Source organism: Anopheles moucheti, chromosome 2 (genome assembly GCF_943734755.1).
Source record: "Anopheles moucheti chromosome 2, idAnoMoucSN_F20_07, whole genome shotgun sequence".
NCBI classification, from domain to species: Eukaryota; Metazoa; Arthropoda; class Insecta; order Diptera; family Culicidae; genus Anopheles; species Anopheles moucheti.
The window spans coordinates 31742911-31755162 of NC_069140.1; the positions used below are offsets into that span (position 1 = coordinate 31742911).

A 12252-nucleotide genomic window follows, 5' to 3' on the forward strand; every position below is an offset into this window, starting at 1 on the left:
CTCAACTAGCAAGCATCGACGTTTCTGAATCGAAAAACACAGCAACCAAAGACGACGCTGTACCGCGGACGCGAAACCTCATAACCGACCGAAGTGTTCTCACCAAACAGTAGTTAAACAACCGTGCCTGTAGTGTGCTTGTATTTCTTGTGGTGTGTTATATCCTTCGTACGCTCAAGAGGGTCTCCGTTGCATCGGCAACATATTTTGCTGTAAATCAACCTACCCATCCCACGGAAACCCTTGTCCTGCATGACCTGTCATAAGGCGTTGGTGTTGCTAGATTGTTGTTACGGAAGGGATTGACCGTCAATTCGGGAAGCCGCCATCCGTAGTGTAATTGCGTTCAGTGCTCCATTCGCTGCTGATTGTGTTCGATCGGTTTTGTTTGTTTTTAGCTTGAATTTTGTGAACCGACACTGCCCGCAACAACAGGATGTCCGAGTCCGGCAAGCCTGTAAGTATTTCATCCCTTCGAAAGCACCTCGGATTTAGCCTTAAAGTTCCCCATATTTCCTTATCGAAAGCAGCACCCGTTCCCGTATTTTCTTCACGTCGATAACGATTTGGTAGCAAGCGTACCGAAATTTAACGTCATAAAACGTAAAAGCAAAACATGCTGATACACACTTCTTGTAGCAAAGGGGCGCCATTCGGTCGACATTATGCGCTGGCAAAAGCGATTGTCCAGACGCATTTACGTGCCGTTCGCAACATTCTTATGACTCACATCCAAGGCGGCGGTGCTTTGGCTGGTTGATGAGGTTTGCGAAAAAAAGCAAAGCTACAGTACTTGCTGAAAAAGTATTGCGTTCCGTTTGAGCGAATGCTTCAGTGGTAGAGCTCTGTGTACCAATTTACACGCCGTTTGCCTGCGAAGCGCATGGATGCACTTGCATTCACACCATCTCAACAACCACACGGCATGGACAGCGTCCCAGAATGGGTAAAGACGGAAAACCCGGCGATGATATCAATTGCTGTATCTTCTTCCCACATGGCGGCAAGTGAAACATTGCATCTTTACTTGGCTGGCCCTCAATTATATGTAGATCACTTGAGTGGGTTCAGCAGCAACTAACGAAATGCTGACGAAACATATTTTCTGGAGTGCCGCTAGTGGCCGCACTGCAACGAATGAATAATGTAGCACTGCATTAAAAATAGGTTCATTTGTAGGCTGTTGACCATAGCCTGGAATGGTGTGGCGGTATGTTTATGTTCCATGCATTCTATGCAACTGCTGTCTAACAAATGTGTGCGTTTGTCTCCCGGTAAGCAGCTGGTAGCGAGATGGATAAGCGGCAATCTTTTAGCAGCTTCATTTCAATCACACGGAGCGGAATGCATTCTCGTTCATTGAATCAGCTTGTTGTTGTATAAACTTCCGGTGTTTCAGATTGTGTGTGTGGACGCTCGTAGCAAAGGCAATGTTTACATTGATTGCGTTCACCTTCAGGGCAGCAATGAGGAGAACATTATTCATTCCTTGTGGAGAACGCAGTCGTGTTCTAGAGTCAAATGAGAGTGTCATGACTAGGACAAATATTTTTCAACGTGTGTCATAATTTATAAGTTTGTTTTGATGTAAAATGATTAAATGTTGTGTATTTAATGTTCAAGACAGTTTCCGGATTATGTTCCGGAGCAAGGATGAATAATTCGAGTACATGTTCAGTCTATTTACTGTTTGAATAACAAAGAAAATAAAGATCGGCATAAAATTTGCGTATTTTTTTATAAAGTAAGAGGACAACGGCAGTGCTAGGAAAACAGCCATTCAACTGTAATATTAACTGATCGTTGGGGCGGTTCGGTGGTGCATTGATAGCGGCACCGGTCTTCACACGACAGGACCGGTCAAAATTGAATCCGGACCAATCCTCGGTACGCAGGACTCATTAACTGTAGTGCCGATAAAGAAATAGATTATAACTGATCACTCAACAAGAAGAGTCATGGTAAGAGTAGGTTTAGTAGACGGTTAGATTGCGGATTAGAGAAACTTATAATGCGGTAAATTATAAATTCTGATAGAACGGTGTGTTGAACTGACCATGAAAAGATATCCTAAATGAATTGAATAGGGATTTGATAAGGGGATTTCATTCTTCCAGTTGCGATTAGCTTTATTGATATGAACATTTAATGCAAGCATACCGTAGTAGTCATTGATACTGACTTTAAAACATCATACCAAGCCTATTCTTTCCTGGATGGAGTCTTTTGGTGATTAAGTGATTAAGTGATTTTAGTGATCGTCCGGACTAATCCCCCGTAGCTAGGACTGACTATCTGGCTACGTGGTAAAATAAGTCTAGTAAACAATTGTAACAACATATCCGTTAGGACGAGAGTTAACGATCTCGATCGTTGCTGTTTTATGGTAATATGTTTTGCATTTATTAAACCAACGTTTCAAAGATAAATCCAATGACCTAATCCACTGATAAATAATAACCATTCAAAGTACTATATGGTAGTGTCCACCCAGCCAGTTGCACATTTATCCAACAATGCCTTGTATACGTATGACACCGTAAAGTTGCATTGCAAACAGATATTCGTCCTCAGAATCTTTAACAGTAATGTCTAGTCGATAGCTGCCAGATGGTAATGATTGTAGAAGATATCGATTTTCTAACATCCAAAAGGCGTTATACGTTTGTTTCTGTAGATGAGTCATAAGACGGCCATATTATTTTTAGGAACCACCACTGGCATATCCTACCAGGAGGATCAGAACGTTCCTCAATATTTTAATTGCCAAAAAACTGATGTTTGAAATATGAGCCGTAAATATTTCACACCTTCACTATCAAATGAGGTTTCACTACTGAGCTCATCAGTCTCAAACATCAACTAAACATTTTCGCACTTGGATGTATGACAATTGCAGGAAATAATACATTGTTCATTAAACCGTTTCGTTCAGGTTCATAAGCAAGTGATCTCTTCGCGCCCAACCAACATGATCGTGTGATCGCAATTTGTCTGTTTGATAGAGCTAGAATACTGATTGCATCTGAGGATAAGCCTCCCCAGCTACATTTAAGTCGGTTATGGGCGTAACATTTACATGGCTGATGATTATCAGTATTTGTTGAAATTTTTTATTTGTCTGCAGTTGGCGAAATACTATCAATTCAACTGTCGTGCACACGATTCTCGTAGTGGTTTCATCGTTGGTCCTCCTCTATCCTTGGTGCTTTGTGTGGTTCATCCAATGATACCCAGCCTACGCACCGCTCCAAACATTTGCAGTGCGAACAGATCCGTTCTGCTTGAATCACGATAAATGATGTCCAACCGATAGTCGCCGGAGGGAAGTGACTGCGGCATTAGTTTCGGAGGCAACAGCCAAAATACGGTATACGTTCGGTTCTGATAAGACAGTGAGGAAGAGAACACAAAACAGATCATTGGTCCAGAAGCTTTACACCATGTACTTACACCATGTGGGCAGGGGTAGTAAAAGTCGGGTAGCGTTTGCTCAATGATTTTCAACACCAGCGCATTGGAAGGATTCAATACACCAACTCGTGCCGCTTGACAATACTCCATGTTCCAGTCGATCAAGAACGGTTGATAGGTGGTATATTTGTAGTACACTTTTGCTATGACTTCTACGTAGTTGATTACCACCGGTATATCCACGGAGATATGCAAACCGACTGTTCCGTTCGGGAACTGTTCCATTTCACAGTGTTTCAGGGTCGAGTGTTTGTACGGTGCATTTATGCACAGCATTTTAGTGACGCGTACGGTACGATTAATGTTACCGGTTATGATCTTCTTGGGCGGTTGTTTTGCACCGTGCGTTTGTATTGTGATCAATGCTTGTATAAAAACGCAGCACAGCAGCAGCGAAATGGGACTAGATGTTATTCTCTCCATGTTATATCGTGGTACTGAAATGGATGTGTTTCCCAAAGCCTTGAAATGGATGTCCATGTGTTGCGCATGTTGTTTGTAAATAAATTATTGTCATTTTGTAAACAACAAATAAATCAATTCTGAGTCGTTTACAATGTTTTTTTTTTGGACATTTAACAGTTTTTGACAAACGACTTTTTAATTAATTCCATCGTTTTGTTGAGATAAAATAAATTATATGGTTGGGTTAAGCGTATAAATGCTGTCATGGTCGTAGCATGGTCCGCAGACATAAAGTCATTCTTTTGTTTGACTCTGCAAATGGTTCTTGGTTGGGAAGCTTTGAACTTGATGTATCAATTATGCGACTTGGGGTTGTTTATGATAGGGACGAAAGTTTAACCTACAGTTTAACTTTGTATGTTCCAAAGATATCGCTAGCTAAACCAAGCAGCAATAGTCCAAGCTGAGGAGCTATTCTTTCATTGTAATAATACTGTTTAATTGTTTAACTGGTGAAAATATTTATGAAATATTAGAACAAATCATTACCAACATATACATTTTGCTTAGCTGACCAGCACTTGCACAGCAGACTGAACCGCCTTTGTTGAATCCCGGAAACTGTGCTAAGCTTTGTGAAGAGTGGCGTGTAAATTATTTGCTCTGCGATGCATAGCAGAAAAATTTCCACTTGCTTTACGAGATGGTACGGTTTGCATCTGGTACGTTGACTGTACAATAATGATGAACGAATATAAGCTTGACTCTTTAAAAGCTTGCTGCTGCTCTAAGTTGCTTGATTTAGTAATTGCTGCTGACAATTAATCATTGTTTTTAATAAATTATTTTTGATTGCGATATTATGCGTTACGCGAATGTCCGATTTTGGTAGCCTATTAATTCCCCATGTCAACAGAAATAGTGCAATAACCATGAGAAATAGGGAAAAATTGTAGAACAAGCGTTTATCATTTCGAATGCGTCTCTGCCGCAGTCTGAACGAAAAGCGGCGCATAGTGTACTGCTTATCAGATCGCCCAGCTGGAGATCATGCGACGGATGATCGTTGATGCCGTTAGCTAAGCTGCTGTTGGAGCTCCATTCTGCTTCTTGTCAAGATTATTTTAGAATTATCGAAGGTGACATGGTGAGGACATAAAAGAGGGAAGCAAGACTAGATTTGCAAACGCCTGCGTGAGGTGGAAGTCAACCTATCCTAGAACAGTTGTTTAGAACATTTAGTATACCACAAATTGTATAGCATAGCTCAAGTGACATCTAAAGGAATCAGATTCACAAATTCATATGATAGAATAAGCTGAAACTGCCTACAGCCTTTAAAAGCCAATTGAGACAATCAGCCAATGGTAAATTCAAGGTGTACGTCCTGGGGTTTCTTCCGGAAATAAAAAAAAATGTATAAGGTTTTACTATTTATTGGATGTTGCCGATTACCATTTTCGTTGAATACCCGTTGTACCTTCAACCAATCAAACCATGTTTGCGTATTGCACCGTACATTTGAAAAGCGAACACAATCTTGTTTGTTGTGTCTCTTAAAGAGATATCCAAACGATAGTTGCCGGATGGCAGTGTTTCGGGTATAAACTTCGGGTCAAACAGCCACACAGCCATGTATGTACGATTCTGCAGAGGGTGTATAAAAACCGGGTATTGGAGTTCAATTAGTAAATTGGAAAGATCGTTTAACTCACACCATGCGGACAGGGATGGTGGTACTGTGGTACAGTATCCTCGATGACTTTTAACACGAATATAGCGGAAGGATTAAACCTTCCCATACGATGCGCCTGGCAGAGTTCGATGGTCCAGTCGATCATGAAGGGACGGTAGGTGGTATACTTGTAGAATAACTTAATCTTTGTTTCTATGAAGTTGAGCACCATGGGGACTAGGAGTGAAAAGTTTAGAGCGACCATGTTGTTCGGGAGCTGTTCCATTTTACAGTAGTTCAGGTAGGTAAGCTCGTATGGTGTTTCCACGCACTGTATCTTGGTGATGCGCAAGCTGTGCGTGGTGTTACTTTTTCCCGTACTTTTAACAAGCTGCGCAGTGTTTTGTGGGCACAGTGATACGAACATTATTTGTACGAAGGTGCACAACAGAACGGTAGTTGTATGCTTGGGGCTCATGATGCAGTGGATGGATAGAGCAAACTAATGTATTAATGCGATCGTTGCCTTTCTGAGCAATAATTATGTTATTTCTAGAATTGAACTAACATTTAAGCACGGTAATTATAATGTTCGAGTAATTACATCATGTATCTCGAATAATAACAAGCAATCGTATTATTTGGTCATAATGGTGGATCAATGATCCCATGATATGATATGATCAATGTACCAAAGTACAAGACGGGTGAAATTGCAACTAAAAATTCGTTCGTCTAGGATTAGTCTTAATATTTGGAGCCAATCATAGTTAAGATATTAAATGTATCAGACACGTTGTTAGGTTATGCATAACAGACTTTATTCATAATCCGAATAATTTCCATGTTATATTGAGTGTTCTTGGTTGGGAGATAGTGAACAAATAATTACTCAGTTGTACTATAATTATTCGTCAAATACTTGTGACTGTCGTATGGTATTGGTTTGGTATTCGGTATGGTGGCTGTACGAGTAAAATTGTAAACGATATTGGAAAATAAAATGTTTTATCAATTTTTATTTACTAATAACTATTTAAAAATTACGGCTGCTGGCCGTATTGTCAACCACATATGGGCTGAAGATTACACATTATTCACAAGGCATTTTCTGCTGGTCACTCGTTTTATTTATTCCGGGCATACTCTAAAACAAGAAAAATTATACAAAAGACAAAAGAGGTGTCATGTTCTTGAAATTGTGTAAAGAACATCTGATAAAAAAGTCATCGGGACGATTTTTTTAAATAGTACAAACAATTCTTTTGGAAGTGCTATTTATTAGTATTAGTGCCAGCAAAATCATTATAGCCCCAGTACATTATAAGTATGTTTTTACAATGGTTTTATGATATTTGTTTTATGAAGTTTTGTTCATGTGTCCCCATTAATACGTTTGGCGTATGTGTTTCCCCAGTTTTTGAATTTTTTTTATTATCTGATATCGCTCCTCCAAAATTGCACCGACCCCAGCTCTAAAACAATGCACAGTGCCCAAAAACTAAATGACGTTTATGTTTAAAATCAAGTCAAAATAATTAACCAATGAGACCTTGCTTTCGTACGGAGCCATAATTTTTAAGCGCGAAAATTGTCGAGTCGGATGAATCTTTGAAGTAGATATCCAAACGATAATCACCAGAGGGTAAAGTGGCTGGAATATAACTCGGCTCAAACTTCCAAAAGGTATTGTACGTTCGGTTCTGTGGAAGAGTATGTAGGGTGAATGTTTAGGTGGCGTACTGATATGTTTCTTTTGTGCCTATGACTTACCCCATGCGGACAATCATAATAGAAATCGGGCAAACTGTCGGCAATAACTTTCATCACAAGAACGGTTGAAGGGCTTAAGTTTTGTTTACGAAATGCCTGACATAATTCGATGTTCCAGTCGATCATGAAGGGTCGATAGGTAGTGTATTTATAATACACTTTAACGCTTATTGGAAAGTAATTTAGCACTATAGGCACCTCAATGGAAATGTTTAAGCCAATCGTACCATTTGGTAAGTGAACCATTGTACAATTATGGAGAATCGATCGCTTGTAGGGTGTATCAACGCACTGCATTTTGGTAATCCGTAAATTGTATGTAGTATTACCGTTTCCGAGCTTTTTGTTTGAACGCGCTGCCATAGCGGATAGCGATAACGACAAAAGCATTATCACAGCACAGCAGATTAATATGGTACACTTTTGTTTTCTGGCTAGGATGTTCATGGCTTAGTTGCTTAGATGCACTGCACACTAGTAGTTCGATTGAATTGAAGCAAACAGGCCAAACTAAATGATAAATCATACATGAATTATTTACACTTAACAGATCACGGCAGTTGATTGATCATTTGAAGCAAAATGGGTTTTAATTTTAAGCAAAATAAAAAGAAATTCTAATCATGGTATAGATCCAACGATCTTCGTTCATCGTAATAAATGATTTTTCGTTCTTAAATTGTTTTAGGATTATTAGCAATAGAACATATCATCACTCATGAAATTTAATTCTGTGAATTAATTTTTTAATTCTGCATTCAATGTAGTTCCATGTATCCAGTCTTCACACGACAAGACCGGTCCAAAATCTCATCAGGACCAATCCCCCGTAGCAAGGACTGACTCTCCGGCCTCGGGTAAATAATGTTAAAGAAAGCGAAAAATGGCAGGCATGACCTAGAAGGTCATTTTTCCAGGAAGAGAAAGGGAGAGAGAGAGAGAGAGAGAGAGAGAGAGAGAGAGAGAGAAAGAGATTGCGGAACACATGTAGAGACTTTAGGACATACAGTCCTTAAGGACAGACAGTAGAGACTTAAGGACAGAGCATCCGTAAGAAAAGGAATCAGGGATCATATTGCGCAGCGTTAATATCAGCTTTAGTTACCTACTGATACACTGATTACTATAAACTGCACTATAAGCTGTTTGTTGATGATCGTTCTGCTTGAAAATCATGTACAAATTTAACCGATAAGACCCTGTTTACGCATAGAACAAAACATTTGAGCAGCGAAGAGTGTCGTTCGGGTCGAATCTCGGAAGTTGACATCTAATCGATAGTCACCGGATGGTAAGGTTGGTGGAATATAACTTGGCTCAAACGTCCAAAACGTAGTGTATGTACGGTTCTGTGGAAAAGGAAAGCAGACGAAAGATTCAAGTTGTGCAGGGAAGGGCAAACTACATTCCGCTGACACATACCCCATGTGGACAAGGATAGTAAAACTCGGGAAGGCTTTGTTTTATGATTTGCAACACGATTATGGCAGAAGGGTTGTACTTTTCAGTACGGTGCACCCGACACAATTCGATGGTCCAGTCGAACATGAAGGGACGGTAGGTGGTATATTTGTAAAATACTTTAGCAGTTACTTCGAAGTAGTTAAGCACTATCGGAATGTCGACGGAAGTGTTCAAACCAACCGTACCATTTGAGAACTGTACCATTTTACAGTAGTTCAGATGCGTTAGCTTGTACGGGGCATCGACGCAGTGAAGTTTGGTTACGCGCAAAGTGTATGACGTGTTACTGTTTCCGGATTTTCGGTTCAACTTTCTTGCCCCAAACGACAGCGATATCGAGAGTAACACAATCGTAGCACAGCATATGAATGTGGTCCACTGTTGCCTCTTGGCTAGGATGCCCATGGCTATGTAACTGCCAAAGTTACTGTTATTTTCGGTTTGAAAGCAATACTGCTACTGCCAGAGATATGAAAACATATTAAAAGTTTATGAAACAAACAAAAGCTTAATGAAAAGTGTAATCATACTTATATTACTTCCCTATCACAGCGTTCCATTGCAAGCGTAGTAAATCGTTGTTTTAATTCAAAATAAATTGGAATCATAATTGCGGAAAGCTTTAATGATCTTCATTTATGACATTGAATGACCATTTTGAATGATAAATTACACAACTGATGTGCAGTTAGAACTGCTGTTTAGAAGAGCCTCCTTGTTTTTCACATACCTTGAGCATAGACATGTTGTTGCTGTAAATATTTTAAGAGGTTTTGGACCTTCTGGGTCTCTTTCGCCTCTGGTGGTAATAGGGGAAAAATAGTTTAAAAAGGAAAGGATGTGCGAGGAGTATTGTTTGAGATTTTGAGGATTCTCGAACCTAATTGCCCAATCTGTGGCATACTATATGAAAATAGTAGAATCTGCACCTTGGGTAAAACAGGATTGTTAAGGTAACCCAAACCTATTGCCATTAAGGGCTGACAGACTAGTGGTATAGTCGAATTCGCCCAATGTGTATTTTATTCCTCTCTAGATGCATAGACATGATTTACTTTTAACCGATGAGTCCCTGCTTCCGTATGGAACCGTAATTCTTAAGAGCGCAAAGTGTCGAGCTTGTTGAGTCTTTGAAGTAGATATCCAAACGATAATCACCAGAGGGTAAAGTTGCTGGAGTTGCTTAGGTCAAACGTCCAAAAGGTAGTGTACGTTCGGTTCTGTGGAAGTATAATTGGGATTTTTAGGTGGCGAACTGGTATGATTACTTTGTTTCTATGACTTACTCCATTAGGACAAGGATAGTAGAATCCCGGAACCCAACTGAACCCATGTTCAATTAAACCCATGAAATGTTCAATTAAATTCGCAAAAATGTAGATAATAGGTAGCGTGAGCGCTTATCAGGAGATTGATAGAGATTGTCGGGATGATAAGCGGCGTGCGCTTCCTTATGAGAGCAGATTGGGTTTGGAGCTGATCGGTAGTACACGAAATAAAGTGCTGATAATCGTTCAAATTTCGGTCTCAATTATGTCTTTTTATCTTTACTTAACCTGCTTCCATGGTGCAGATAATTTGCTAATCGCGGCTTTAAAATAAACGAAAATGGGTTTATAATAATGCGTTGATCCAAGGGTCTTCATGAATGATATATGGTACAGTAATGGACAAAATAAATCAGACGCGCACAGTAAAAGTCCTTTTTGGGAGGTATTTTCTTTATTTTTCAGATTAATGCATTGTTTAATACTGAAAAATAAGTATAAGTATTTTTATAATGTTTTTATTATTACGCTTTTTACTACTTACGATACTTTTGCGCTATTTTACTATTACTATTACTATTACTATTGGAAGCGGTGCTAAAGGCAAAGGGTGGTGGTCATATCAAATGCTGAGAGTTCAAAAATATAAGCTGAAATTTGATATTAGCATGACTTCTGAACAAAATACCTGGTGTATGCTTTATTTTGTTCATTCCGAATCTTATCCACTTCAACCTTACTTCTTCACATTATTGCTTGATAATAGAGCGAAAACTTTCCTAAAGATGGTTGTGATAGCTTAACAATGAAGGAATTATCGAGCATATAGAAGGAATAGTTTTAATTAAACTATGAGAAACTCCAAGGAACTGAAAACTGGTTTCGTATTGTACCAGACCGGCCACTTTTATTTTCGAAACTGCATCATCATAATGTTGATGTTTGCAAATAGCTAAAAATTAAAATTGTTCTTAATTGAACTTTCTTACAAAAACCCTTGTTCAAATATTGGAAACAATTCATGTAGCGCTTCTAAAAAAAATTAGGATGCTTGCAAACTGCATAAGTTTTCTGTTTCAAAATCAAGCACAACAATTAACCGAGAAGTCCTTGTTTACGCATAGAACAAAACATTTGAAGAGCATAGAGTACTGAGTGTGTCGTATCTCGGAAGTAGACATCCAATCGATAGTCACCGGATGGTAAGGTTGGTGGAATATAGCTTGGCTCAAACATCCAAAACGTAGCGTACGTTCGGTTCTGTGGAAAAAGAGAGATTCCAGTTGTGAAAAGATAGGCAAACTTCATTCCGCTGACACATACCCCATGTGGACAAGGATAGTAAAACTCGGGAACACTTTGTTCCATAATTTTCATCACTAGTGCGGTAGATGGGTTGAATTTTCCAATACGGTCCGCCTGGCATAGCTCGATGGTCCAGTCGATCATGAAGGGTCGGTAGGTGGTGTATTTGTAAAATACTTTAGCAGTTACTTCGAAGTAGTTAAGCACTATCGGAATGTCGACGGAAGTGTTCAAACCAACCGTACCATTTGAGAACTGTACCATTTTACAGTAGTTCAGATGCGTTAGCTTGTACGGAGCCTCGACGCACTGCATTTTGGTTATGCGCAATACGTGTGACGTGTTATTGTTGCCGAATTTTCGATTTGATTCTCTGGCCCCAAACGACAGCGTTAGCGAGAGTAACACAATCGTAACACAGCGGATGAATGTGGTGCACTGGTGTCTCCTGGCTAGGATGCCCATGGCTAAGCAACTGCTAAAGTTTAGATGTTTTCAGTTTGCTGCCAATGATGATACTGATTAAGCTGACATTAAAACCAAGGAATACACGAACATTCGGATGAAACAATGATCAAATGAAATGAGTAATTATACATCCATTACTTCCATTTGCTGTATTGCTGTAGTTTTTAATTTAATTTTTTTAAATAATGACATTATAAATATTTTATATCCTATTGATATACTCAGTAAATTATGCAAATAGGGACATATAACGAAGATTAGAGTTTAAAAACTGATGGAATCTGGTTGAAATCATCATCGGCAAAGCTACTAACACTCGAGATTCAATATTAACACGTTTCTTACTAATTTTCCAGGGCCCGAGTCATCAAAATATGGTAGACACTGTGGTGCACTTAGAATAAAATATTCGTTGGCAAC

General features: G+C 39.3%; 1 protein-coding gene across 1 annotated transcript in view; it reads left to right on the forward strand.

Annotated features, from left to right (window-relative positions):
• Window positions 1–12252, forward strand: part of LOC128298995 (septin-1) — a 17379-nt gene continuing 5127 nt past the window's right edge. The window contains exon 1 of the mRNA XM_053034823.1: window positions 1–457. Within this exon, the coding sequence (XP_052890783.1) occupies window positions 437–457 (21 nt within the window). The 5' untranslated portion in view covers window positions 1–436. The remainder of the gene's footprint in view (window positions 458–12252) is intronic.